The 25805-nt window shown below is 39.9% G+C and overlaps 1 protein-coding gene across 1 annotated transcript in view; it reads left to right on the top strand.

The window, feature by feature from the left end:
• maml2 (mastermind like transcriptional coactivator 2) overlaps positions 1 to 25805 on the top strand; it is a 39292-nt gene that overhangs the window by 11581 nt on the left and 1906 nt on the right. Inside the window, exons 2-4 of the mRNA XM_084350746.1 lie at positions 18181 to 19401; positions 24871 to 25035; positions 25154 to 25262. Of these exons, the coding sequence (XP_084206872.1) occupies positions 18181 to 19401; positions 24871 to 25035; positions 25154 to 25262 (1495 nt within the window). The remainder of the gene's footprint in view (positions 1 to 18180; positions 19402 to 24870; positions 25036 to 25153; positions 25263 to 25805) is intronic.

Here is a 25805-nt window from a genome sequence, read left to right as displayed (position 1 = left end):
GACAAAACCATCCAAAGCCCAAACCTAATCAGCCATCTTGCTCCTCTGCTGAGGAACAAAAGCAAAGCAGCTTTATTTGCAGGGACTTCAAACAGCCTATTCTCCCCAGGGTCATTACCCCGCTCAGGAAATGAGAAAGTGGGCTCCTGATGTCACTGGCAAACCCCTTCCACAGAATGCCGGGCTAAACTGGGAGGGGGAGGGGAGGGCCACGCTAGATCAGAGTTCAGACATGTTTACATTACAGCTCAGGATATTTCTCAGAGCCCGGCCAAGCTGCTGAAGTTCCCAGGCTCCAGAGTTGCGGAGTGCTGAAAAGAGGCACAAGCATTCACTTTTTCTTCTCTTCTCTCCCGCCCGCTCCAGTGCTCTGGGGTCGAAGTCATAGTTCAACTCCATTTGCATCTTTGTAATGTTCTGTTCTTTGCTACAGTTGTCCTTGGGGCAATATTATAGATGTGAAATATATGAAATGTGAAAGTCACAAACATAGTTGACATTGACAATGTTTGCATGTCTGAAATGGTGTTGCTGACATTGTGTTAGTAATGAAAGTCAAAAACTAATAGAAAATTCAGCACAAGTGTACATTATTACAGTTTTTGTCTCTAGTCCTTGACATCTCCTTTTCTTTATGTTGTTTTGAAGAAGAAGTGTCTGATATGCATACACCTTCCTCTGTCTCAGCAGTGGCGATAACAATATGCTGTCCCATCAAGGTGAGCATTTGAGTTAAACCAAATTGGTATTTTATTAAATGTACTATAATGAGTTTGCTTATAAAATAGTCTCAATTTAATACTGATACCTCTGCATGACCTACATAAGCAAATGACACCATCAGCGAGAAGATTGGCTATTTCCATATAGCTATTATACTTATTCTGAATGCCTTTATGTCACCGGGTCGGATTACAACTTATCCAGCTCGGATAAGTAATAAAATTAAAACTATTTTTTATGGTGGAGTGCTGAGGATGAATTGAGGAAAGAAGTTGCTGCTCTTCAGTCAGGTGTTCGGTACGGCACTAAAACAAAGTTTACTTTGTTTCACCATCGTCACATTACAGTCATTAATCTTACAAAGCCACAAAGAGATACCTCATTGTGATGTATCCTGCAAACAGTTGTGTTTATAACTTAAGACTTATTGAGTTTAAGACTTTACCACAGGAAACGGTTGGTGCTCATACTACTTTTGTCCACAGGGGCAACCATATCAACAAACTATATACGTTTCTTGTAGCTGCTTTTTATATCAGATCCATTTTAGTTTTGTCATCTTTATAAAGAGTCAGGGATTACTGTTTTTCGTTATAACCCCTTGTAGCGCAGTGTGGCAGGATTGTATCTAGGAGCGCCATGGATTGAACGACTGCATCACCCTGCCTTTATGGAGCTGCCAGCTGATTTAAAGCATTTAATTAGTCGGGATTTCAGTTGAGACTTGAAAGGATTTCTCCAGTTGATTACATCTTGGATCTTATTTTCACAGTTTTGGCCTTTGCTTGCATCGTTGGTTCTGATAATATTGTTCTCATCAAAATAATTACCGATATCTGGGAATGTGACAACATTGCTGAAAGAGAGTCCGACTGGGAATGGAAAATGACAAGACAAAGGCAAACAATTAAAATGAATTGTTTGTTAGATTTTAATCATCCATCCCAATGTAACCGACCGTACTTGCCTTAGTTGTATGCATACTTTTCTGATGCAATAAGGGATTACCAACAACATTAGGGATCCATTCACTTTTGGCTTTACCTCCAAAGAGATAGTCTAGCTAAAATGTTTTGGCTTGTTAGCTGTTAGATCATTCGGCCGCTAATTTTTAACCCACTGGACTTTGTTGTAGTGATGCTGTGTTGATTCAAGAGAAGTACAAAAATATTATAACCGTGTTTTTTCATAAAGTTGGAAAGAAACTGGAATCTTCTCTTAATGGGAGCAATTTCAGAGGCTTTCAGGCCCTTCTAAGTGTAGAACTACTAAATCTTTGTGAGATCATGTACAGATTTAAAGTAACTAAATATCAATCATGAAATTCTGGTTACCAACTGCACACAAAATAGGCATTGGTGCTGTATCAGCCTTCAAACTCCGACAACCGTCAAATCCTAGTCCAAATTTTTCAGACTGCTAGACCAGCCTGTCTGGAGCATCAGATACAGGTCTAGAGGAAGAACATAGATGGTCTTGTTTCTTGCCTCAGCTCTGCCAATAAGGCTGAGAAGTGGCAGCTGGAATGTTTGTGTTAGTGCTCTGCTGTGGTGAGGTGTCACGGTGCTGAGCTATGCTCTGGCGCCTGCTCTCTCTCCACCTTGCCTCGAGGCACACAGACACCGCTGTTGCATCTACAGCACGCACGGAAGGTGAAACCAGGGGAGGATCTCTGGTCTGCATCTGCCACTGTCGAGTCATCTACAATTTGGTTTTAACAGGAAGCAGGCCTCAGGTGACAAAGGCTCAGCACCGTTTGGTGGTTATGTTAGACTAATTTCATCTTGTGCTGATTATAGCATTATTGGAAAGCAATAAACTCACTGATTTGATTTTGATTTCAAATACACCATGGCTGCAGTTAAAAAGCGTATAACAGGCCATTTATGCTTATTAGGACAAAGTCCCTACCTGCCGATGTAATAGTTCAGGATTTTGATTGGCCAACAACAGCTGTTCCTGTAATTCAGATGAGGCAAACCTCCATTGGGTGTGAGTGCTCACATGCTATAACCAGGTTTGGGTAAAGGATTACATGTAACAGCATTATCTAATCAGATTATTTAATAAAATTGTAACAAATATTGTAACAAAATGTAACAAAAATAAGTAATAATCAGGCCAGAGCTCAGATCTCTCAGACCTTTGAAAAAAATTTAAATTAGATCGTAGATACATTATCATGAATTAATTGGTTATTTTAGATTAAGTCTTCAATTCAATTCAAACCCAATTACAGAAATGGCTGATTTGGAAATGTAATGAAACGTGCATAATGTTTTTTATTGTAAGCTATATGTGCTCTTTGCATGACAAGCCTAACCCCAACATGAAAAGATTAAATGAAAGTCTAATAAGCACTGTCACCTTAAATCATGAAGCAGATAGTAACAGCCTGGACATGTTGTGTAATTTGCTTAACATTTATGGAAGCTGTAGGAGAATGTCATCCAGAAGTTTAAGCATCAAAGTAACTAGCAAGAATGAAACCCATGCTGTGCAATAGTCATGAACACTATCTTTTGAAATTTGTGCATTTTAAGTATTGAGAGCTTTTATTTACTATGGTCATTTTTGAGGCTGTAATTTGTGGTGGATTGCATTACAGTGTATATGAGTTTCTATAGTTATGTGTATTTTCAGATAAAAGAAAAGAGAAATGAAAACTATAATAAAAATGGGAAGTTTAGTGAGGCGCGTCCTACTATCTGTGTAAGGGCTTTCGTTTCTCACCGTCTTCCTCCCCTTAAAAAGGTCTCTGCACATTCTCATGGTATTGCTCCTAATTCTCCTCAGCTGTTGTATTTGCCACTTTAAGTTTTTATCTCATTTTCTCCACTCTCAAAAAAGTACAAGTGTGTTTAATCCATCTGGTAAAGCCAGGTGGTGAATGTTGCCTCCAGTAGATGAGAATGAGTCTTAAAGCAATTAAGGAGGTGAATCCTATAACTACATGGGAGCTGCTTTAGAGCGGGAAGAGTAAATCTAATTAAAGCATGATATTTTTAAAAACATGTAGGCATTTAGATTATCAAAAACTATAGCAAACGTAGGGCAAGACCAAATCATATGTCTTGTCCACTGGTTGACCTCTAAAGCAAAGACATGAGTGGTGTACTCCAGAATAGACTTTGATTAAACATATGCAAGTGAAGTGGACCCTTTAAACAAACCCAGGTCATATCTATACTATATCTGGCACAGGGAGGGAAGGTATGTGTTGGGTCAAGTGCTACTCCCAATGAGCATTAATCAGTTAATTATCTAACTCTTCACTGTGTCACTCTCTCCAAGGATTGAGTGTTATTGTATGCAGCACATAAGACCATACTAAACTGACTTGAAAGAATATGATGTAAGTGTGTCGTTGTTAGCAATATCTTTCTTGACAAAATGTTGGAGATAACTGAAAAATACTTAATCACACACTGTAAATACATAGTCAGAGGTAATGGTTCCTGTAATAAAATCCCTTTTTTTAATCAATTTTTTGTCTGACATGTTCTTTTAAATTGATGGCAAAAAGATCATTAAGCAAGTAAAGACTGATTCTCTTGCCTCTCTCCTCGTGGAGAAAAACTGTGATGCTGCATTCTTTTCATAGCTGTTAGTGAGAAAGTGGGGTTATTATGTGTGCGTATGCATGATAACAAGAAGGAGAAAGAGAGTGAAGAGAACATTCCTTTCTCACTCCCACTCTCCACCACCACACCCCCATTGCTACTCACTGCCACCCCACCCCCAGTTTCCTTCCTGTGCTTTTTTTAGAGTCTATTGGATGTTTTTCCCACATCCGGCAACAAAGCCAGCCTTTTTATGCCATAACCTAACAGCATGGTGTTCTGTGGTTCTGCTACACACAGGCATGGTTACATGTGATAAATTAATTGAAGCCCACTCTTTCCTAACTTCACATCCTCCTTTACTTTACTTGTCAGATGGCTGAGGTGTTGGGTGGAGTGTCTCCATTCAGAGCATAGACAATTTTTATCATAGTAAATAATATTTTCTGTGTCCTGTTGCTAATAACATTGGTTGTCAATCTTAACAAGATCAGAGCGTCTTGAAATCTAATTTTCAAATAAGACTCAAGTACTAATAGGTGCTGTGAGAAGGCAGTGATGTCGCTTGACGCCTGGATATAACATGCTAAGTGAATCTACTTAATTCTCCAATTATTATTTTATTGTTTTAATATTAGACTTTAACTATCTTGTGGAATTGCCTAGATGTTGATTTATAGTTGTAGGTTATGCCATAGCCTATGTGAGTGGTATACACCGCTGTGAGCATTTATACGTGCACGCTGTTGTGTCTGTGTCAGTCTGCAATGAAACCACCAAAATGCTAGTTAGCGGTGGGATTTTCTATGCCAGTGTGTCGGGTTTCTTTGTGCACTTCAAACAATGGCGACTGAAACTGGGCAGATCATGTTTGAGTTGGAGTTTAGAAATTATGAACAACAGGGCAGAAAGGAGAGAACACGTTGGAGGAGATGGTGCGTACGGCTGTTAAACCAATTTAGGTTAAAGGAGGGGGAATTTTCAGTGCTTGTTCAGCCACTGACACTCCGGTTACGGCATAGGGTTTGCCCTACCTACGCCATACCTATGGCTTAGATTCAATGCAGAATTCTTAACTGGCCTTAAATCTCAAACTCACTCACTCGCATTTAGCCGTCTTCAGATCGTCCTCAAGAGGGAGTGTTTGGAAATAGTAGGAAGGAAAAGGATAGCATTGGCAGTAGCAGTGTAGACCAAGTACATGCATAAAAAATGGCTCTGAGAAAGTTTTGCAAATATAAAACCCTCATGGTTTAGAAATTCAGAATAACAATTGATCTTGTTTGTAGTTCCTGTCAACAGTTTCACAACAATGGCGGTCTAAGGGGAAAATAATTTTGTGTTACAAAACCACAGTTAGCCGCATGCCACTTGGCAGCAAGGCTGATTAGAAGCTGCTCTCTTGGTAAATTTATGATGTTGCCACCTACAGGCAAAAACTGTTGCAGTTTGAAGACATGTGCCATCTTGAGGCAATACATTGGCAGTTTTATGGTCGCATATTGGTGCCTCTGGTTGAACTCAAACTGCAGTGCCAAATCTGCTGGCCTGACACTTATTTTGAGGGCCTGCCGTCGGATGATTAGCTTGGTTTCATGTGCTTTACATCAGTGACACTGGTTGTCCTTGTTATAGTATCTGCAATACAGTATTTGTTCACATTAGATTATTTTTTACTATTTTTATATATTTAAACAAGAGGCCCTTAAATGTTCACTTAAATGGACCACTATCCAACACAATATAAGATGTTTAAGTATCTTTCGCCTAATGCTCTTTTCAGTAGTCGGTACATTATACCAGAACAACTTTTCAAAGCACTGATTAAAATACTGACACTTATGTTTATCAGCGTTTGTCCTCATTGTCATTCCCAGTGAATTAATTCCCTTGGTAAGAGGGATTTTTCCCCTCTATTATGCTGCCTTGGCTGAGTTTGAATCACCAAGCTCATCTGTTTTGCCTGAAGTAGTCAAAGCGAGGGAAAAAAACAGCTGTCTAGTCAGTGAAGGGATGCCTTGCCAGTTGAGCTGTGAAATCCACACAAGCAAGCAGGATAATCTCTTCCACCCAGGCCAAATATCATATCCTGGGATGGAAATGCAGATAGTTTAATGTACAAAACCTTGACCTAACAGAGTGTAATTTAATGTGACAGCAGCATAATCTATAATATGATATCCCAAATGTCATCACATTGGCACTGAAGGTAGATGCTCCTTTTTGTTTGATTTATACCAACAACATTACATGGGTAAAGAAGCATTTTAGTTCAAATGGAGCATTGCATTTGGTTACGTAGGTACAGGCTTTTCCTATTGTGTCTCAAATGAGATGACGAATGACTCATGGATGGACCCATCGACATGTTTGTTTGTTTGTTAATGTCCAAAATGTTCAGATTTTCTCAGCCTCCAGTAACAACCTTAGGCTAGCTGGGGACCTTGTGCAGAGCAGACTGGAAGTGATGGATTGGTTTACTTGTATTTCCACTTCCCACTCCGATTTCCACAACTTGTACTGTGATCACTGCGATCTGCCAGTTTATCTGCCATATGACAGCCTCTGTCCGGTTAGGTTATTGTTGTCCTACGGCCCAATCCTACAGACCGGTCAGAGGGAGCTTGGCTAGATTCTGTGCTTTCTCCTTTAGCAAATGCTTTGACGATAGCCACATGGCCGAGTCACTCATCTAAGCTCTTGTCTTTGCTTTTGAGGGTTCACTGTCCATTTGTAATACAGAGCAGACACTAGTACAAGCTACTTAAACATTTATTACCAGACTACTAAATTGCTCTTAGTGGTAGCAGCAGAACTGTATTTTAAAGGGTAGACGTCCTCTTAATTTTAATTTAGTATGTTTAATCAAGAACACAGAATTTAGAAGAAGTCTGAGGCTGTACTTTGGCAGGAAAATGATTGGGACTTGTTCATCATCAGTTTGCCTTTTTCAAGCAACAGACTACATGTTTACTTGACCAGATGCCACTATTGGGACAGAGGAACTGCCTGTAACTGCTTTGGGCTATTTTGGGGTGAATAAGGGTGCTTTTGCACAATTGTCCTGATCAGCGGAAATCCGCATAATCAGTTTGAAATCGCAACGGTTGCTTAGTGTTTAACTTTGAATGTCGGTGATCACATCATGGGAAAGTTGTTTTTTTCCACTTGGGCAGATTACCTGAGAGCTCAATGTGACTCCCTCTCACTAGCTGCGACATGCAAAAAGACCTGAAGCGCTGGATCACAAGGCCCACTTAGACACACACAAGGGCTGCCTGCATGCAGAAACATGCTCAGGGACATAGGCTCTGCTGCAACCTTGAACTCTCCCTGCCACTGTGAGAGCCACCACTTGCCCAGGCAGTGGTGAGCACAGTGCCTGCAGGGCTAAAGGCAATTTAGGCAATCCTTGGAATGAAATGTCTTTTTATAATATCTATGCAGGAGAATACACATTTTATTGTTCAAATGAAAGCATCCTTTATTAGCCTAGTGAGGCAGCAATAGAGAAGGGGGTAGTGTTGTCCTTAAATAAAATCCTAAAATGCTGCTCTGTGGTTTCTGTTCTCTGTGCGCAGGAAGTGATGACTCAAAACTTAAAGCTTTATTAATCAATTTTAACCATTAGGGTGCAGAATTGAAACCATCTGGACATGTTATGACCTTGAAAAGTTAAAGTGACTGAAGTTGCCTACTTAGACATCCATATAAAACATTTGCATTAATATGGAATCATGATTCTGGCTACCTGACAAATGTCCAAAAAAAAGTCCAATATTCACTCCCCTTGTAGCTCTGTTTTGGTCTCCACCTCATATAAAAATATGCTGGATCTTACACTTTCTTCACCAGCTACTCTCTTTGCTGGTGTATTGAGCATACAGTGGATTTGGCAGATGTTGTTTGTTAAAAACAGCTGACACTGCTAGACACATTGTAGAAAGAAAAAAAACAGTAAGTGTGTTGTATTCAAAGACATTAAAGAGGCTTAAAAACTCTGAAAAGTAAGGCCAATTTGGAGGTTCCTAAAACTTTTTTTTCTAGTGGCCAGCAGGAGTGACCACTAGTTTAAAAAATAAGTCTAATTGTGTATAAGCTTATGAGAAAATGATCCTACTTCTCGCTTGATTTATTACCTCAGTAAACATGAGTTATTGAATTAGGGTCCCATTTACAGTAAAGTTAAGGCTATAAAGCAGGGTGTGCTTTAGGGTGTGGCTACCTTGTGACTGACACGTTGCTACTATGGCGTGTCCTCGGGGTCACAGTCAGATCTAGTCAGGATATCCTACCCCATTTCACCCACTCGCTCAGATCTGGTCACTTCTGGCTCTAAAGAAAAACCAAAATGCCAAAGTCATGGCTTCACTAACCAGTCCACTAACCAGTGAAAGACGTCATGGTGGGTTCACACTTGGTTTTGTCCCATTTGTCTATTTTTTTTAGGTCAGCTCAGAGATTTGTCTGGGTTTGTAAAAATGAATTTAACATATGCTCTTAGCAGACAGTGTGTTTCATGATTTCTTTGTATTCAAATCAGACAGTTACCTCATACCAACATTTGGAGGCACCAGTGTGAAAAGTTATTTAGTGCAGCTATTAATTTACTGCTCTACTTGATGATTTCCATGGGTATCATTTTTTTGTCGCAGTCAAACTTGATCCAATGACTTTTCAAACAGTCTCAACAGTGTCAAAAACAGTTGTTTTTTAGGCCAAGCTATCCATTATCAAGGCAAACAGCTATGAATTCAACTGAATTGTTTGTTTTTCATGGATAATGGTATCTAACTAATATCTAAGATATATCAGTATCATGTGATGTTTTGTTTTTGTCCTTCTGGGAAATGTCAGGCTGATGATAAATTTTTAGAGGTCACATATTTTCTGCACCATGATCCCCCAATGCTCCCCCCACTGCACACACTTTTTCCTTGGTTGGAGCCTGTGAGAGCTCTGCAGTGTTTTCTGTGTCCGTCTCTGCCAGCGCCGGTCTACACAGACCTTATTTGGAATGTCAGAACTGATAGGAGTGGGAGTCAAACAAAGCTTCCCACTCATTTATTTTTTCTTCTTACTTTCTAGCTGCAGCAGTCCCTTTTCAAACCGAACTAGCAGAGGATTGTTTCAGAGCATGAGTGCAGATTAGTGTTAGACTGCTCGCCTCTCCTAATGCATGTGTGTGTAATTTAAGTGAAAGCTGAGAGAGATGACAAAACTCAACAAGTATACCCTTTTCAACTAGTGGATTTTTCCAAGCTTTTTCCATTGAAGCGGTTTAAAACACTAAATGTGTTTCCCCTCTCTAAAAGCATGAGGCTTATCAAGACCTGGCTGAGTGAAGCAGCATTAGCACAGCATTAACCACTCAGCCCAGGTTTCCCACGGGATATAAAATGGATCCTTGTTTCACTGGGAAATCGCCACAGCAATGCTGCTAAAGAGCACTTTGCTGCAATCACATCAGATATTGACTAATATTGTTTCCTGATTTGGAACAGCAGTCACTGTGCTCAAAAGGGAGCATCAAGGAATTCATCATCCAAATAGCTGAGCAGTAGGACATAAACAGCTCATAAGTACTAAATATGGTACAATTAAAGATCATCTCATCAATAGTTACTCAAGATGCTAAATAATTCACACTAGTGTGATGCCTTGCATTAGCTGGTGAAGCTCGATGATGGTTTTCTTTCTAGCGGCCAGAGACATGACTGAAATGGCTCAGGACTGTGTTGCTCAACTCAGCAGTGGCACTGTTGGCTCTCACCGTGCTGCAGCTGCATGCTGAAGAGCAGCCAGATGTTTGAGATGGTGAAATGAGCCTAGCGAGCAGGAAACGGCTCTGCATGCCATAGGAATCGTCTTTGAAAACAGGAAGGGAACTTGTTCCCTGCTTATGGGCCTTTTCCTGTGGCATGACCGGAGGCAGGCCTTGTGTTTGACGGTTGCTGGGAAAAAGGTACTTGTGGTTGTATGGTAATGGCCTTTTAAGGGTACAAACATTCAAGGAGAGCTTTAGACCTGTTTAACAAGGGATTTGTCGTCAGAGAAGCTAAAATCATCACGTTGTCTATCTATAGTGGCATCATTTTCTCATGTTACTCTTTGGATCTTTGGAACCTAATATCATATAAGTCCAGGCTGCCTAAAGTCCCAGGTTTCAGTGTTGTTATCCTGGTTTAGCTACTCTTATGTGATAAATAACAAATCCTAACAACTAGAAATGTTAACTTGAGGAGTGTTCTTTAATTTTTTTCATGCTCACAGTGACCTCTGGTGTCTGCAGACTTTGATAATTTCTTATTCTTAAGCCTTTGCTGTTAAGAATCGTTTCATGTTCTGATTTATGTTAACCTTCCCACACCCTCAGGCAGTTTCCCAGCCTGAAAATTGTTTCTTACCTTCTGCCTCTCACATTTAAGCAGACACAGCACTCATACCAATTTAAAGAAACATGTCATCATGGTAGATACATCATATCCCTTCATTTTTTGGTGCAGTGTTCAGCACTTTAGCTGTGGATTGGACTAGCAAGAACTGATAGAGGGTGTTTCCAGCACATAGGGTGTCGGACCAATGAGAATTTAAGCCTGTGTTACCACTAAATTAAACCCTTTGTGCTACAATAGCAGCTCAGCCTATATGCAGTGGGCAGGCAAGAGCTATATAGTTATCTGTGAGTAGCTCTGGGCCTGTTTAAATTGTCTTCATGTCCAGCGTCTTTCTCTCTTTTACAGTAACTAAGTGGGGACAAAGGTGGAATTTGTCTTTAATAGGAAAAAGATCAGGATGTGAAAGTTAGACCTGGAAATGATTTTTTCAGTTTGTTCAATGTATTATGGCAGTTAATTCAAATACGTCCTGTAGTTTCCCGATTTTAATCATTTATTGAAGGGATCCCTTTTACTCTAGAAGCGAATACAGTGATATATGCTGCATGGGATTGCTCCTGAGTCCGGGGAGCCCTCAGTACCCCTCAGTAAATGTCTCTGTGGTTAAGAATGACATGCAGATGAGAGGCGACAGCAGTGTCAGGAGCTCTGTGAGCCACATGGCCATGGGTGATGTGATGTGACGGCTTGTCACTGCGATGTTGGTGACCTATGGTACGTCTGCAGTGGCGTGGCCTAGCTGGTGCTGCGGTGATGCCTTGACAGAGTCTGCCTTCCCCCTCCCACACAAACTCACACACCCCATATTTGTTCCCAGGATCACCTCACCGCGATCCTTCCATCCTGGGAATCTGCAGGCCACGAATCTTGAACTATCTGACAAAATACCTGACAGGAGAATATACTCAAAGATTATTATGCACAATAGGCCTTTCAAACTACCTTTATAGGTCCAGAGTAATTTGTGTTTTAGGTCATTTTAAGGGATGTCTATTGAAAATAAGAATGATTACAAGTCAGACTACTCAACAGCAGCTTTACATACCATGTCTCATCATTTTAATTGGTGTGCACTGACCAGAGATTGCAGAGATACCACCATTGCTTGTTGCTGTTTTTTTTATAATTTATATCATATTTTCTTGGGGGTCCATGCATATTTTCAGAGCTGCCTCCTCCTGCCTCTTTTAACCTTGGCGATATCCCATTAAACTCAGTAGCTTGATTCTGAACAAAGGGCATGCCAAAGCAAGGACCGATTGGAATGCAGCTTTTAATCTGTGCATTTGGATATAAAGGGCTGGTGTTTGAATGGGAAGTGTCTCCGACAGGATTTTTTGTGTGCAAGGCTGCCTTATATTAAAATAGCAAGTTTCTCCATGGAATGTTGGAGCTGAGCTACATTAACTGTTGAAAAAAAATCTGCCTTCAGTAAACATAATGGATGATTTCTCTTCAAAGGAGCTCTTATCATCTCTTCCCATTTCCCAGAGGCTGCCACAAAGCTGCCTCTCCTTTTTTTTCCTGCTGCCGCTGCTGCTGCTCATCCTTCTCTCCTGCCTGCTCTCTGGAGGGCAGCCTCAATCTAATACAACTGTGTCAGGAAGTGTGGGGATGCAAAGTGCTGATGAGCCAAAAGTAGCCCACCTCTGCAGTGTGCTGCTTCATCCCATCACGCGCCAGCCTGATTAGGGAAGCACACCATGAACCTATGCACACATCCCTGTGCAACCTTACGGCACATGCCCTGTAGAAACAGATTAAATATGTTTCTTTTGTTGAGGGAATATGAGAAGTTATATTCCAAGTGTTCCCGTTTGAGAAAAACATAGATTTTATAATTTACTATGTGTAATAAAGGATCAAGCCTACTGATGTTATCATTCTGTCAGCCAATTTATCCACCAAAACACACTGAAAATTGTTTTAATTTAGTGCTAAAAGTAGCTGCCAAAAGAGGCAGCTATCTAATTTGTCATCTAAACCTTGTTATCCATAATAGATATATAGACATATTTTTTAAATATAAGTTCAGTTATAATTCCTTGTTGCTGCCTCAGTACACCGTCAAAAATATGTCCCTTATTCTTCTTAATATTCTCGATCTTGTCTTAAATTAAAATTGTCTTAATGTGAAACTTATCACCTTAAAAAAGAAAACAGTTCCAGAAAGACAACGCAGAATCTGACCTGATTTGACTGAAACTGTAAATTGCTTATGAATGTACAGCCTCAGCTTTCCTTACATTCCTTTAAATAATTAAAAATTTCAAGTTATCCAGTATGTTCTAAGCAATTTCTCTGGATGTAGTATTATGGCTTACAGCTTTAGACAGCTAGTAGAAACCCTATAATTAAACTGAGCCCTCTACACTTTCTCAGCATTCTGCGAGCAGATAGCTGAATTTTGTATGGCAGCTGATCACTGGCACTGGTCTTAGGGCTCTTGTTTCTTATCTGGCAATAAAGGAGCTGAAATCCCCTCTTGCAACAGTATGCAACCTGCAGAACCGCATAAATATTATGTCTCCCTAGGAACACAATAGTCGTATTTATGCCTTTATTTTGGGACTGTTTTTTCCATGTCAAGTGCCGAGAGGAAGGTTTCCAACTCTCGCAGGAGCGGATTGCAACATGTTTCAGGGCTCTGGTGAATAGATTAAAGGCTGGCGAGCTCGATCTTTTGTTGAGCCGCACTCTCATACTCAAACACAGACACAAAACCTTCGAACACTCTCAAACCTATATCCTTCAAGCATGCATTGCTCTGAGGACTGTGCTACTGGTATGACAGATGGTACCAGGAGGCCTGGTGTTGTGTCCCTGTGATGGCTCACCCGGAGCCCCATCCACAGTGCTCAGCATCACCACACTGCTCAGCTTGACACACGAGCTACCAGCCCTCCAGCTCTCAGGAATAGATAGCTTCTGTTGACAGGGCCAAGGTCAGGTTCCTTACTGCCACAGTCAAAGGGCATCAATATGCAGGATTGAAAAGGTTATGTTCAAAAATGAAATCCATTCCTGATCTACTTCTTAAATTATTTCGTAGGAACTTCTGTCCACAAGTAGTACAGTAACAACCCGGTTGCCAGAATAAATGTTGGCAATAAACGTTTGTGCAAACAACCAATATGTTGAAACTTTGTTTCTTTTTGTTGCAACTTCGCTTTCTTTATATTCAGTTTTCAATTTTGGCTCACCTGGTTCTGTTGCCAAACAGGGCTGGAAATTGTCCCATCGTCTTGTTAAAAATGCCCAGTTTTTAGCTGCAAATTGTTCAGACGCCCACCAAAAATATTGGGTTTTGTTGCCACAAACAGAAATGTGTCCAAGTGTCTCGTTAAAAATGTCCAGTGGTTTTGCGCTTCTCATCTAGCTGTCAGAAGACCACATCACCTCCTGCACCTGATGACAGAGTCAGCTCATATACGTGTAATGTGAATGTGAATGTGACACGCATTGGTAAAATGTTGATAAGATAGATATGAAACATACAAGTTTAACATTATCTGTTGTTTGCAGAAATGTGCAATGCCAACGGTTTATTGGTGAAGAAGAAGAAGTTACATCTTGTTAAATATTTAAAACACAGCATATATTGTGTTCTGTTCTGTTTACTGTAGCTAAGTAAGATTTTCTTAGTTCTACCAAAAAAAACCTACTTTTGTTTTTTGTAATTATAAAATCCATGAATTAATTTCCAAACCTAGACCTTGACAGTGGATGAATTTGTTTAGCCAACAGAAAACAAATGTAAGCATGCTTTCATCTCTACAACGATCCGTATATAATGCATATGTTTGAGCCTCTCATGCAGCAGGAGTCACTTTCAAAGTGATTCAGAGCTTCTAAGCTCATTAAATGTTAATCAAAAAATCTATTTTCAGTTCACTTGGAGATCTGTCATGAGGATTTCAGGCCAGCTCGGAGGCCACTACTTCTGAGTGCTGAGTGAACAGGGTGGTCCTTTATTTGTTGAAAATATAAGAAAAAAATAGTTTTGGACCTTGGGTATTAGTTTATTTTCCCCAAATTGAGGTAGCATCAGGATGCACACATGAAAACAACCTAACCTTGACAAAATCTTGACTTTACAAAATCTTGAGAAGGTTGAACTAAGATATGCACTTTTTCAGTCCATTTTTTTAAATGGCACTGAGGCAGTAGTGAGGCAACCCTGTCTCACAATGGCTTTTTGCAACACATCCACTTTCCTCTCCATTATTCATGAAGTGTTTTCTCAGACAGTGCCTTGAACCATGAGGAGTGCTCCTGTCTGTCTTCTCCAGAAAGAGCCCTGTGGAACGAGAGAAAGTGTGCATGAGCTGCACACACAAGGAGGCCTGTTTTCATCTGCATTTGGAGAAAAACAGATGTCCAGTAGTCTACAGAGAGGCATAATGTTTAATATTGTGCATCTCAGTGAAGATGGCAAAAAAGAGCTTGTGAATGAGACATACTATAGATAAACTTATGGACCATTTCCAAGTTAAAATTGTATATTTTACTAAAACTTCTCAGTATTAACTCCACATCATCCAGCCAGACAGTCATTACATCATCTTTCTCTTTCTTCTCTGTAGTCTCTGTTAAGAACTTTTCTAGTGAGTCTTATTTTGTGTTTTTAACTTTAAAGTACTAGTTGCATTTTAACAAGATTTGCACCAACCTTAAATTTCAAAATATAAAAGGTAAACTGAGCAAATAATAACTTTAAAAATACCTAAAAATGTAGTACATATACTATTTAAGACAAATATTGTGCATTTTACATTAATAGTTAACTACTTTTTCTAATTATTTCTTGCCCTCTATTTGTTTTCATTTATTTCAACAACAAGAACATCTTAATGATGACCAAATTATTGGGATATTTTTCAAAACATAACTGCACATGATTATTGTTTGTCTACTGTGTTTGAACACAGACATGTTTTGAATTTTCAAATGGCCGGGGGGTCTGTAAATGCAGCACCAACAAGAGTTTAAAATTAGGTTCTGCCTCCAGCTGCAGTATTACACAGTGGGAAAATATTTTGACCAAAAAAAAGGCTAAAATGTGTCTTTGGCTCAATGCAATGTTTTTTCCTTCTGCGTTCACACTGGTCGTTGTCATGAAGCTCTAGCAAGTTTCACCTGTTTGAAAGTAAATTTTCCTACTGTACTAAAATAAACTTGGAATGCAATCTATCCAAGGCTGGCCTATAAATATTATTGCAATATTTTTAGGCAATATTATATTACACAATTTATATCTTAATATTTTGAAATCTCCTTTAAAGCTCTTCATTAATGAAGCTTGATTTAACTGATACAATTTAATTATCTTTTTGATTATTTACAGGTCTAAGTCAGACTTTAAATCCACTTCAACCAAATAGGTTTCATACTATATTTTATGGTATATACTTTATATATAATAGCATATACTTTATTTTTGATAAATGCATAGTACATATGCATGCACACACATAGTTTTAATGAAACAGTTATTAAGTGCTCTCTTTGTGGGTTATGTTTACCAGTAGGCTATTATAGCGCCTGATGATATGGACCAAATCAATTATCGCAACATATTGTTGACCCAATACCTTGATATTGATATTGCAACAGCATTGTAGGGATGACTCTTGGTACTTTCACAAAATATTAATACAATGAGATTTTTGATAAATATCATCTGTGATACGGACAGAATGACTAAGTGGCTAAAGGCAATGCTTACAATTGGTAGAACAGTCTGGTATGTTCAGAAAATTGTACTGTAATGCAGACTGTAAAACCAGGAAAAGCCAGCAATTATGCCATATCAGGAGAAATGATATCGAATATACCTATTAGAATACCTAATCTCATATCACAATATTAATATGACAATTTATTGCCCAGTACTATCAGCAAATAATGTTAACTATAACAGTTTCTACTTACTAGGCTAAATGCACAGCCACTGAATTGATCATTTCAGTGTCCTTTCCCCTTTCAGTACAACACCAACTCCGCCAACACAATCATCCTCATCATCCATCCACATTCATTCAATATGTTGAAACACACACATACACACTTATTAGCTTTAATAAAGGAGGCTCAGTGAGTCACAGAGATATTTGTGCCTTGATTAAAATGTGAGGATGTATCTCTGAGCAATTGTTCAGAGCATTAGCACAAGTAATACAGACACGAACAGAGTAGAAATGTAGTGAACTGCAGGATTCAGTCCAAAGCCTCAGGCTATGAATCATCTTAATCTAATGTGTGCCAGCAGGTGGAAATGACTCAAATTTGTTCCCACAGTGAAATATGCAACACACTGATATTCCTCTCCTGTGTTCAGGTTGGTGTACAATCAGATCCATTTTGTTTCCATGCAAGCACCACATTAAAAGATGGTCAGATAATCAGTCATTTTTATGTGTATACCACAGTGTGCCTGAGATTGCTGCTGGATAGACAATTTCTTCATCACTGAATTGTTGTTAATGACTCATAGGCACATGTGAAGGAAGAAACTATTATTTTGTTGACATGACAATATATGTTCCTGTGTACATAAATAATCTTAACAGAAAAAGCGTCGTGTTAGCGTTGTTAATGCTTCAGTTTTATGGAGTGTTGCAGAGTGGTTAGAGTTGTGAGTCATTGCTATGTGCTCATTACCTTAAAGGAAGACATGCATGGGGATATAGGACAAAAGGAAGTCTGATATCTGCACCAGCATGTTAAGCAGAATCTCAGCCACAAAGGAGAAACTCTGCTATCTAACGAAGCACAATGGAAGAAATATAATGTATGCAAATGAAGGAAACAAAGACCCTATTCTTCTCTCTGCGCTCTGTCAACTGTATCAGATTCCTAGCTATCTTCTCAGCTCATCCACTGCGCTCAAACTACATTTTATCAAAACATTTTTCTAAATGCTGCAGAAGCGTTCTGCTGCATTGGAAGTGTTCAAATCAAATTATAAATGAAAGCTTTGTATGGTTTAACTGAATTTATCTGCTTGATCTGGTTGATTTATGACAAAATAAAGCATTTGAGACATCATCAATGTTGTAGAATCAAAAGTTGTTCTACTGAATGAAAACACTGCTATTAATAAAAGTAATCTTTTCGAAATTTCACAAGTTGGTGGAGTGTACAGCATCTACAAGCCTTGGAGCAAATTGTGAAATTGGATTAATTTACATGGTGATACTTTGAGCTGCATGTAATGCACCCATCTTCAGAACTATCACCATGACTTAAATTGGCTCGCAAGACAGCTTTTGAATCGAGGGGAATAATTAAAGTCTTGTTATGAAAACGTTTTCTTTAGGGTTATTTCTTTATTGAAATTTAACCTCCTGAACCATGAAGGTCGTTTTTGAAAAACACTTATCAGTAAATAATAAATTAATGAAATGAAGGTGAGGTGACGTTTCCAAATCAAATGAGGTCTTTTTTTCTGTTTTCTAAGTGTTTTTTAAATTCTACTCTGTTGTGTTTTGCAGCTTCAAGGATCTTTACGAAGGAAGATTGAGGGAAATACACCAGGACATGCACCAAAGCAGAATGGGCTCTCCTGCGGTTTTTCTGGATCAGACTATAAGCGGGTCCGTATGGATACCGGTGGTCTGGGACATGGGCCCTGCAACCATAACTTAGCCCAGTCTCATTCTCTGCAAGGGTCCTCAACCATGGGCATGCAGAGGAAGAATTACATGATGCCCCATGGAGTGGGGTCAGACATATTCAACATGACACTGAAAGAAATGAAAAAAGAGCCCACTGAGGTCCAGTCTTGTGGCCAGTCACACGCAGAGATGATTTTTGACTTCAAAGATGAAGGTGGTGGTCAGATTGACCCAGACCTCCAGGATCTTTTTGATGAGCTGACAAAGTCAGTGCCGACACTGAATGACCTGGAGTTTGAGAAGATTCTGAAGCAGGATGATACATTTGGTTTGGATCTTGGTCGGCCAAGCTCAGCAGGAGCAGCTGCCAGTCTTTGTTCCCCGATGGAGAGGCCGATAAAGATGGAGCACTCCCCAGATTTTGGCCAGGTTCATGGTGGCTCGCCACAGCTTCGACCAGCCTCAGCAGGACCCACTTTCACGTTGACCAGCACCTCCTCTACCACCACGTCACAGAAAGCTAATACTCAGGCAGCGCAGCCCAGAGCCATGCCCTGCTGGCCAGAAATATCTCACGCAGAGCAGCTGAAGCAGATGGCAGCAAACCAGCAACAGCCGAGCTCTCTGCTCCATCACCACCACCAAACACCACCTGCAGGATTGACCAGCTGGGCTCCTGCCATGAGTACCCACTCCTCCACCAGCGCCTTCCCCCAGGACAAGGTCTCCAGCCCGGCTTCACTTAGCCAGCAGAGGATTGGCTCCCAGAGTAAAGGGATCAACAACTGCCTCTTCAAGTCAAATGGTCACAATGGCTCCCATCATTTGGACATGAAGGTTCTCAGCACCAAGCCCACGTTGCACTTCAGCCCTAAAGCACCCCATTCTGTCAGCCAGCCGATGCCTATCATGGCAAGCTCAGTGAACAAGACTTCAGCCCAGCAGCAACAGCAGCAACAGTCACCATCGACAGGCCAGAATCAGCCACATTCAGCTCTCCACTTCCAGAACCAACAGATCTCAACGACAGCAGCTCTCTGTCTGCCACCCAAGTCTGTTCCTTCAGGGCTGCCGTTCAAACTATCACAACAGCGACAGGTAAGGGCTCTGTCCAAAACTGCTTACAAAGGATTGCACCATGACTTAAATGTACAACTTGGACTAATGACAGTGTAACCTATAGTGTTTGAAGCTGATAGTACAATATGAGGTAACCCAAATGTTTTATTTCTTGTGTGATTTTATTTATTTTATTTCAGCTGATGTTGAATATCTGGCTTGTGTATTTTATTACACTCCATATTCGAGGTGAATAACAAATTTTCTTCTGCTGGAGATACTGTAACATGACACACAGCAGTCAAACTCCCCGTCTTTGGTCTTCCTCATCAATCACTTTCCTCAGTTTGCTCGCAGCAGCCAACCTGCTGTCTGAAGCAGCAACAATGCAGCGCTGTTTGTTTTGGGACTTTACTGTCATTGTTCCTGCTGCTGTCTATGCCTTCGCTGTTGTGATTCCCTTGAATATGTATTTCCCCTGAAAGTGTTTTGACGATGACACAGATTGCCAGAGCATGGTAGATTAACATGCAGGACTTCTAATTTCTCTGCTTGTCATGGTGGCTCCCCGTCAGGGCACAGATATGCACAGCGGGATTTGCTAATTGGAGGTTGTTAGCTACAAGGGACAAGTGGTGGAAAATGACAGTAATCTGCTTAGCCTGGTGCCGGAGGTTGAATCACTGATTTGTTATGATTGGGGAGATTTAGTCCGTCCCCTCTTTCATTTTTGCACTAACAGTATCTGTAGCTGTCTTTGTGTGAAATGATAATGCGAGCCACACAAGAGAGCTCTCATAACCTCTACAGATCAAGGGAAGTGCTTGAGTGACTGGGAGAGGGTGGGAGGAGGGTGAAAGGGAGGGAGTTAGACAGACATGGAAGTAAACAAGGTAGGATGACAAATCTCACATGGGTAAAACAGAACCAGTTTTACCACTGTACTATAGAGCCATGTACACTCTAAACATGACATGAGGCTGATATGTTCATGAACGGTCTTTAAACTTTGTTAAAATCCCTTTAAAAAAAATTTATTTTTAAAAGGTTTCTATGAATGTATGAGCAGAAACAACGTAGATCAGTGTTGATTCATCTGTCAATTATTTTCTCAATTAATTCATTAGTTGTTTAGTCTATAAAATGGTGAAAAACGTCGATCAGTCCTCCAATGTCTTGTTTTGACCACAACCCTAAGATATACAAATTTACTGTCACTGAGGAGTAAGAAACCAATAAATATTCAGATTTAAGAAACTGGAATCAGATAATTTTGACTGTTTTTTCTCTCAAAAAATTACTCAAACTGATTAATCGATTATCAAAGTAGTTGACGATTTATTTCATAGTTGACAACCAACCGATTAATTGTTTCAGCACTAGTGCCAGATATTTGCTATGCAAACAATATACGTATTAATTAAAATTATTATCAAAAGTAAGAGTATGGGTTATGTCAGAGATAGCATTAACATTAGTCCTATTCTATAGCTACGTGCTATAGTACTGTTAGCAGTAGGGATTATGTATGTAGCGTGTTAAATTATAACCAGTTAAAGCTGAAAAATACAGGTGTGAGAAAGAATGGGAAGTGACTGAGAAAAGCTGGATATCAAATAATGAAAAAGCCTTAAATGGATTTTGATTAATTATTTAATAAAGCAAACTTTTCCAAAGCCTGGAGCTACTGAAAGTACAAGCTCAGTCACCTCTGGTCTTTAAAATGCTGAGGACATGCGGCTGTGCTCGAGTTCATTAGGGGTAACGGTTCAGTGAGACAACTTTCTCAAGGACGTTTTTTAATGTGCAGTTTGTTTGAACAAATGCAATATACAAACATGGAGCTAAAGTGATCAGATAGTGTAGGAATTATGGAGAAGAACCAAGAGCCCCCTTATAATTTAAGTGTTTGAAAGAGGCTGATAATGGTGTTTGTCTTCTGCAGTCAGCACACACAGGGTTAAAAGTCCAGCTAATGAGGAAGGGACAGCTCACAGAGAGGGGGAAAAAAGAGTGGAGTCTCTTCCCACAGTGAATTGAATTAGTAATGCCGGAGAAATAAAGGTCCTGAAAGAGTGCCCTGCTCCCCTGTGTAACACTAGCTACTAGCAGTGGGTTTCCTCCCACTGAGTGAAGCTGAAGACCTTTTTTAAAGCAGCCAGAGATGTGAGCTCAGCTGCTTGTTTGAAGCTTCATACAGTTTAATAATCGGTTGCTGAGTCAAACATGTCAAAATTCAAAATCCACCACTCTGTAACTCTCAGACACAAAAAAATACCTCACTCACTTCAAGTACGAATACACTCTCTGGCAGGCAGCGTACATTAGAGGACACTAATGCATTATGAGACCTGAGTGACTGTGGTTGGTGGGCAATGCTAATTCAAGGACAAAACTTAATGCTGCACGTTACATCAGTAGTGTGGTTGTGTGTATTCAAGCTAAAGAAAGAAAAACCTTTGGGCCTTAATAAGGGAGGATCTTGTTTACCACGAGGAGTTCATAGCTGAAATGAAATATTCACTAATATGCAGGACTGTGAGAATTGTATTTCATTATATTATAGAATAGGTAGATACGCAGCACAGTACTGACTATAAGCAGGTCTTCACACTGCTACATTAGCACTAAAATGCTTAAACTCAATCTATAGTCCTGAAGGTAGCACTGACACACCCTTAACTTTAGGAGTTTCTACCAACTCTGCAGGTTGAGAGCACATTTTAGCCTTAGGATGTTTTTCAGCCCCTGAAGTATTAAGAATGATTGCAGGTCTTTGTTATTTTTTCTCTCTAAAATAAAACCCAAATTTCCAATTTGTGCCACGATTAAAACTTTTTCTTCCCAGTTTTACAAGAATGGGCATGGTCTCCTCTGTTAATAAGCACCATATAGTCATTCATGCAAGTGCAGAAAGAACTATTTTAAAGAAATATTAAAAATAAATTGGTTTTCTAGCACAATCTGAGGTGTGTTTGAGCTATTCACTCATCTCGGACCCAGTATACTAAAAGACCTCCTTTTAATTGAATTTCAGTTCCATCATAGCAGAACACGAATGTATGTGTATATTTTTAATTAAATCTAAAGATTAATAGTCAGATATAGGTTTACAACATCTTATCAAGAGTGACTTAAACTTCTGCTCAGCATAAGACAACATGGTAAAGCGTTATGTTAAGGACCTTGTAATAAATAGGTAATACGGCACCTATAAGATCCTTATTAACGTGTTAAATCAGACTACAGAAGTGCTGATAGTCATAAACTTGTTAGATGGTTAGATTATAAGACATTATATGCACTTATAAGAAACATTACAGTCTATAGATACTTATTAATTCATGATCATTTTTTGCCTTTTTGTGGTTTTGCCTTTATTGAATAGTAAGTGTAGGTAAAACTTATGTAGTCTTATGAACACATCATAATATTAATAAGCATCTTATAAGGACTTATAAGGGTCTTATTACCTATTTATTAACACTTATTACAAGGACCTTAATATAAAGTGTTACATTCAATACTGTTATTTCAACTTAAGACAGATATTGGCAGCATTTTCATCATCCTAGTGATTAGCTTCAGCTATGGATTTACATTTAAATACCAAACGGGAGCGTGTACGTTTGTTTCCAGAATAATCCGCCTACTGAAAATTCAGAAACCCAAATTACAACTACAACTAAAGATAAAGGTTTGCTCTCAAAAAATAATGGCTCCTCAATGTTTGTTGATGATCTTGTGGCACAACATCTCTCAGTTGGGATAAGAGCAGGGCCACAGGGGTTGAGCCTACCAGGTCACTCCAGCAATGCTGTGAAGGGAGTACTTGTTTCCTGGGAAAGGGAGCTGCAGCCAAGTCCAGATGCCGAGGCGCTCCCCAGGGACAGCGTCATGAGTCCAGACTGGAGGAAGTGCAGTGTGAGAGCCGGCAAGGCTGGGCCTGGATCACTGTCAGCTGCCTGCACTGCCGCAGGATGGGAGACTAAATCACTCTGCTCCTTCTCTGAGGCCTGAACCACATGTGGTATTCATTTACAACTAGCTTGTGAAGAATGAGAGGGGGGAAAAAAACATGGAAAACAGCTTTATGACACATCAGGATGACAGAGAGGATTACTCAGTTGTACACGCTAAAACACCCCTTGTTGGGTTTTTCTTACAACAAAGACGGAACAAGCCCTCTCCAGTGTACCTCTGCAGGGAAAATGTCTGTGGCGGTCACAATTTCTCACAGGCTCGATAACTGGATACAGTGAATCAAAGCCAGTGACTCTGCTTTCTAGAGTAACAGGAGAAACCACTGTTTTGATGTTTTAGTCCCTGTGTAACCTCATTGCCATGCTTGGTTTGCTGTGTGGGTTGAACTCAGGCAGAGAAGGCGAATATTAGCTCGTGAAATGGCTTGTGACTCCTGATGAGTTTCAACCTCCCTCATTCTGTGATCTTGTCTCGTTAGTTCTCCAAATTTCATTCCCATTCATTACCATTCACACACACACACACACACACACACACACACACACACACACTTATGCACATACTTCCCACTCTTTTTTTTTTTTCAGTTTTTTTTTTCAGGGACCACAAAGTCACCACCCTGTAGAGATTCATCCTCTGCGAAGAATCTGTCCTCTAAGTAATAGCTTCAGCTAAACGCACTGTTAGATTTCTAATCCATTTCACCCTGGGAAACATTTTAAGTCAACACGATGACTGACATTGTATACACAGCTCATGTTGACTTGGATTTGGTGCACAATAACCTTGTTCATGACAAATGCCCGCACTCGGTTGAAGCTTGAGCATAGAGAGAGTGTCCACAAGAAGGACAGGTTTTACTTGGAGCGTTTAGATGGTCTGCACTGCTGCCTAAAAAAGCTAAAAGAAAATATGCATTACAAGGACGTTTAACATCTTAAACACCCGTGATGGTGAAAGCTTATCTGCAAAAGCATACGTTCAGGACAAGACTTCAAACAAAAAGCTGGTTTGGATATCTCAATTTCATGTGAGTGCTGCCGACTACAACGTTTTAATCAGTGTGATAGTGTGAGGAGCCAAATGGGTTTCTAGTGGATGGAATGCCTCTTTGCCAAACACAACACAGTGATCAGTAAAGGAGAGCTTATTAAATGGAGGTAGTCATGGTGCTGGCGCTTAACTCCCCATTGGCACACATTTCCTGCTGTCTCAGGGATTCTTTCCACTCTCTTTAGACACAATTATCAAGGGAGAAGCAGGCCTTGAGGAGGGCTCGCACTCCCCCTTCCAAAAAAAGCCTCTCTCCAAGTCTCCCTTTTTCATCTGCAGAGGGAGTAGCCTTGACCACATTCTGGGGGTTGAATAGCATCTTTGAAACAGATCTATGATATCTTGTACAGTCTTGCCCTCTAGTGGTCAAAGCATATTATTGCAGTGCTTTGGTTTTGTGTTTTTCTCCAACAGCTTTCACAAAAGACATCACACACTAATGTAAAACCATCGTGTGTGACTTCTTCTCAGGGTGTTCCTCCTGGTCCGAGGTTGCCCACCAATGGAAACCTAGGAGTCATGTCAGCCCAGTCGCAGCCACGGCCCCCAGCGCCCAACAACCAGCAGAAAGGCCCTGCCAAAACTCAGGCAATGCAGCGACAGCTCAACCAACCACAGCATCCCATCAGCAATTCAGTAAGTGACATCTTACATCGTGCAGCTTTCAACAATTAACGAACAGATCAGACTTTGTGAGAATTTGCTGTTTTTTAATAACTCAATCAGTAATCACATCTTTGTCTTTCCTTTTCAGGACAAAGACAATGCACATGATCAGTTCAGTCGTCATCTCACAAGGCCGCCGCCTGATTACAAGCAGTCAAGAAGTATGGTGGGAGTTCAGCAAGGAAACATCTTCACAGGTAACATTCATTTCAGATACGTCAGAAATGCTTTTAGGGGAGACACTACAAGTGAAGTTCTCTGATATTTTATGTTAAATATGCAAACAACTCATTATGTTATTAAATATGTGCTGATTTGCGTAATATGCTAGATTGGAAATTTTAACATTGGATGACATATGAGGGACAGAGGGTTTTTACAGAGGGGATTTTGAAGACCTCTTTTTAGCCGTAAGAAAATACTGTCAAAAGCCATGAAAAAAAAAAAACAATGTCGTTTTTAGGAGTAAAATCTTAAATATATCAGGCTATGAATGATATACGAACAACCCCCTCTGTAAAAACCTTCAGAATTAGATGGAATAAAACTGGACAGGTTAGTGTTTTGCAGTGCAACTGAAGTGGAGATGATAAAAAACTCATTTTGAGAAGACCTTTAAGATTTTATACATTTTTAGACAGATAACAAGACACTCCAGGTGTCCTAACAAAAATGTCTCATGTAAAACTTTTCACACAAAAAAATCACATGTGAATTGAATAGTTTCACATGTGAACAGG

This window comes from Pagrus pagrus (assembly GCF_965226575.1).
Source record: "Pagrus pagrus genome assembly, chromosome: 4".
NCBI lineage: Eukaryota > Metazoa > Chordata > Actinopteri > Spariformes > Sparidae > Pagrus > Pagrus pagrus.
The sequence above is the reverse complement of the archived record's forward strand: the minus strand, read 5'-3'. Positions and strand labels throughout refer to the sequence as shown.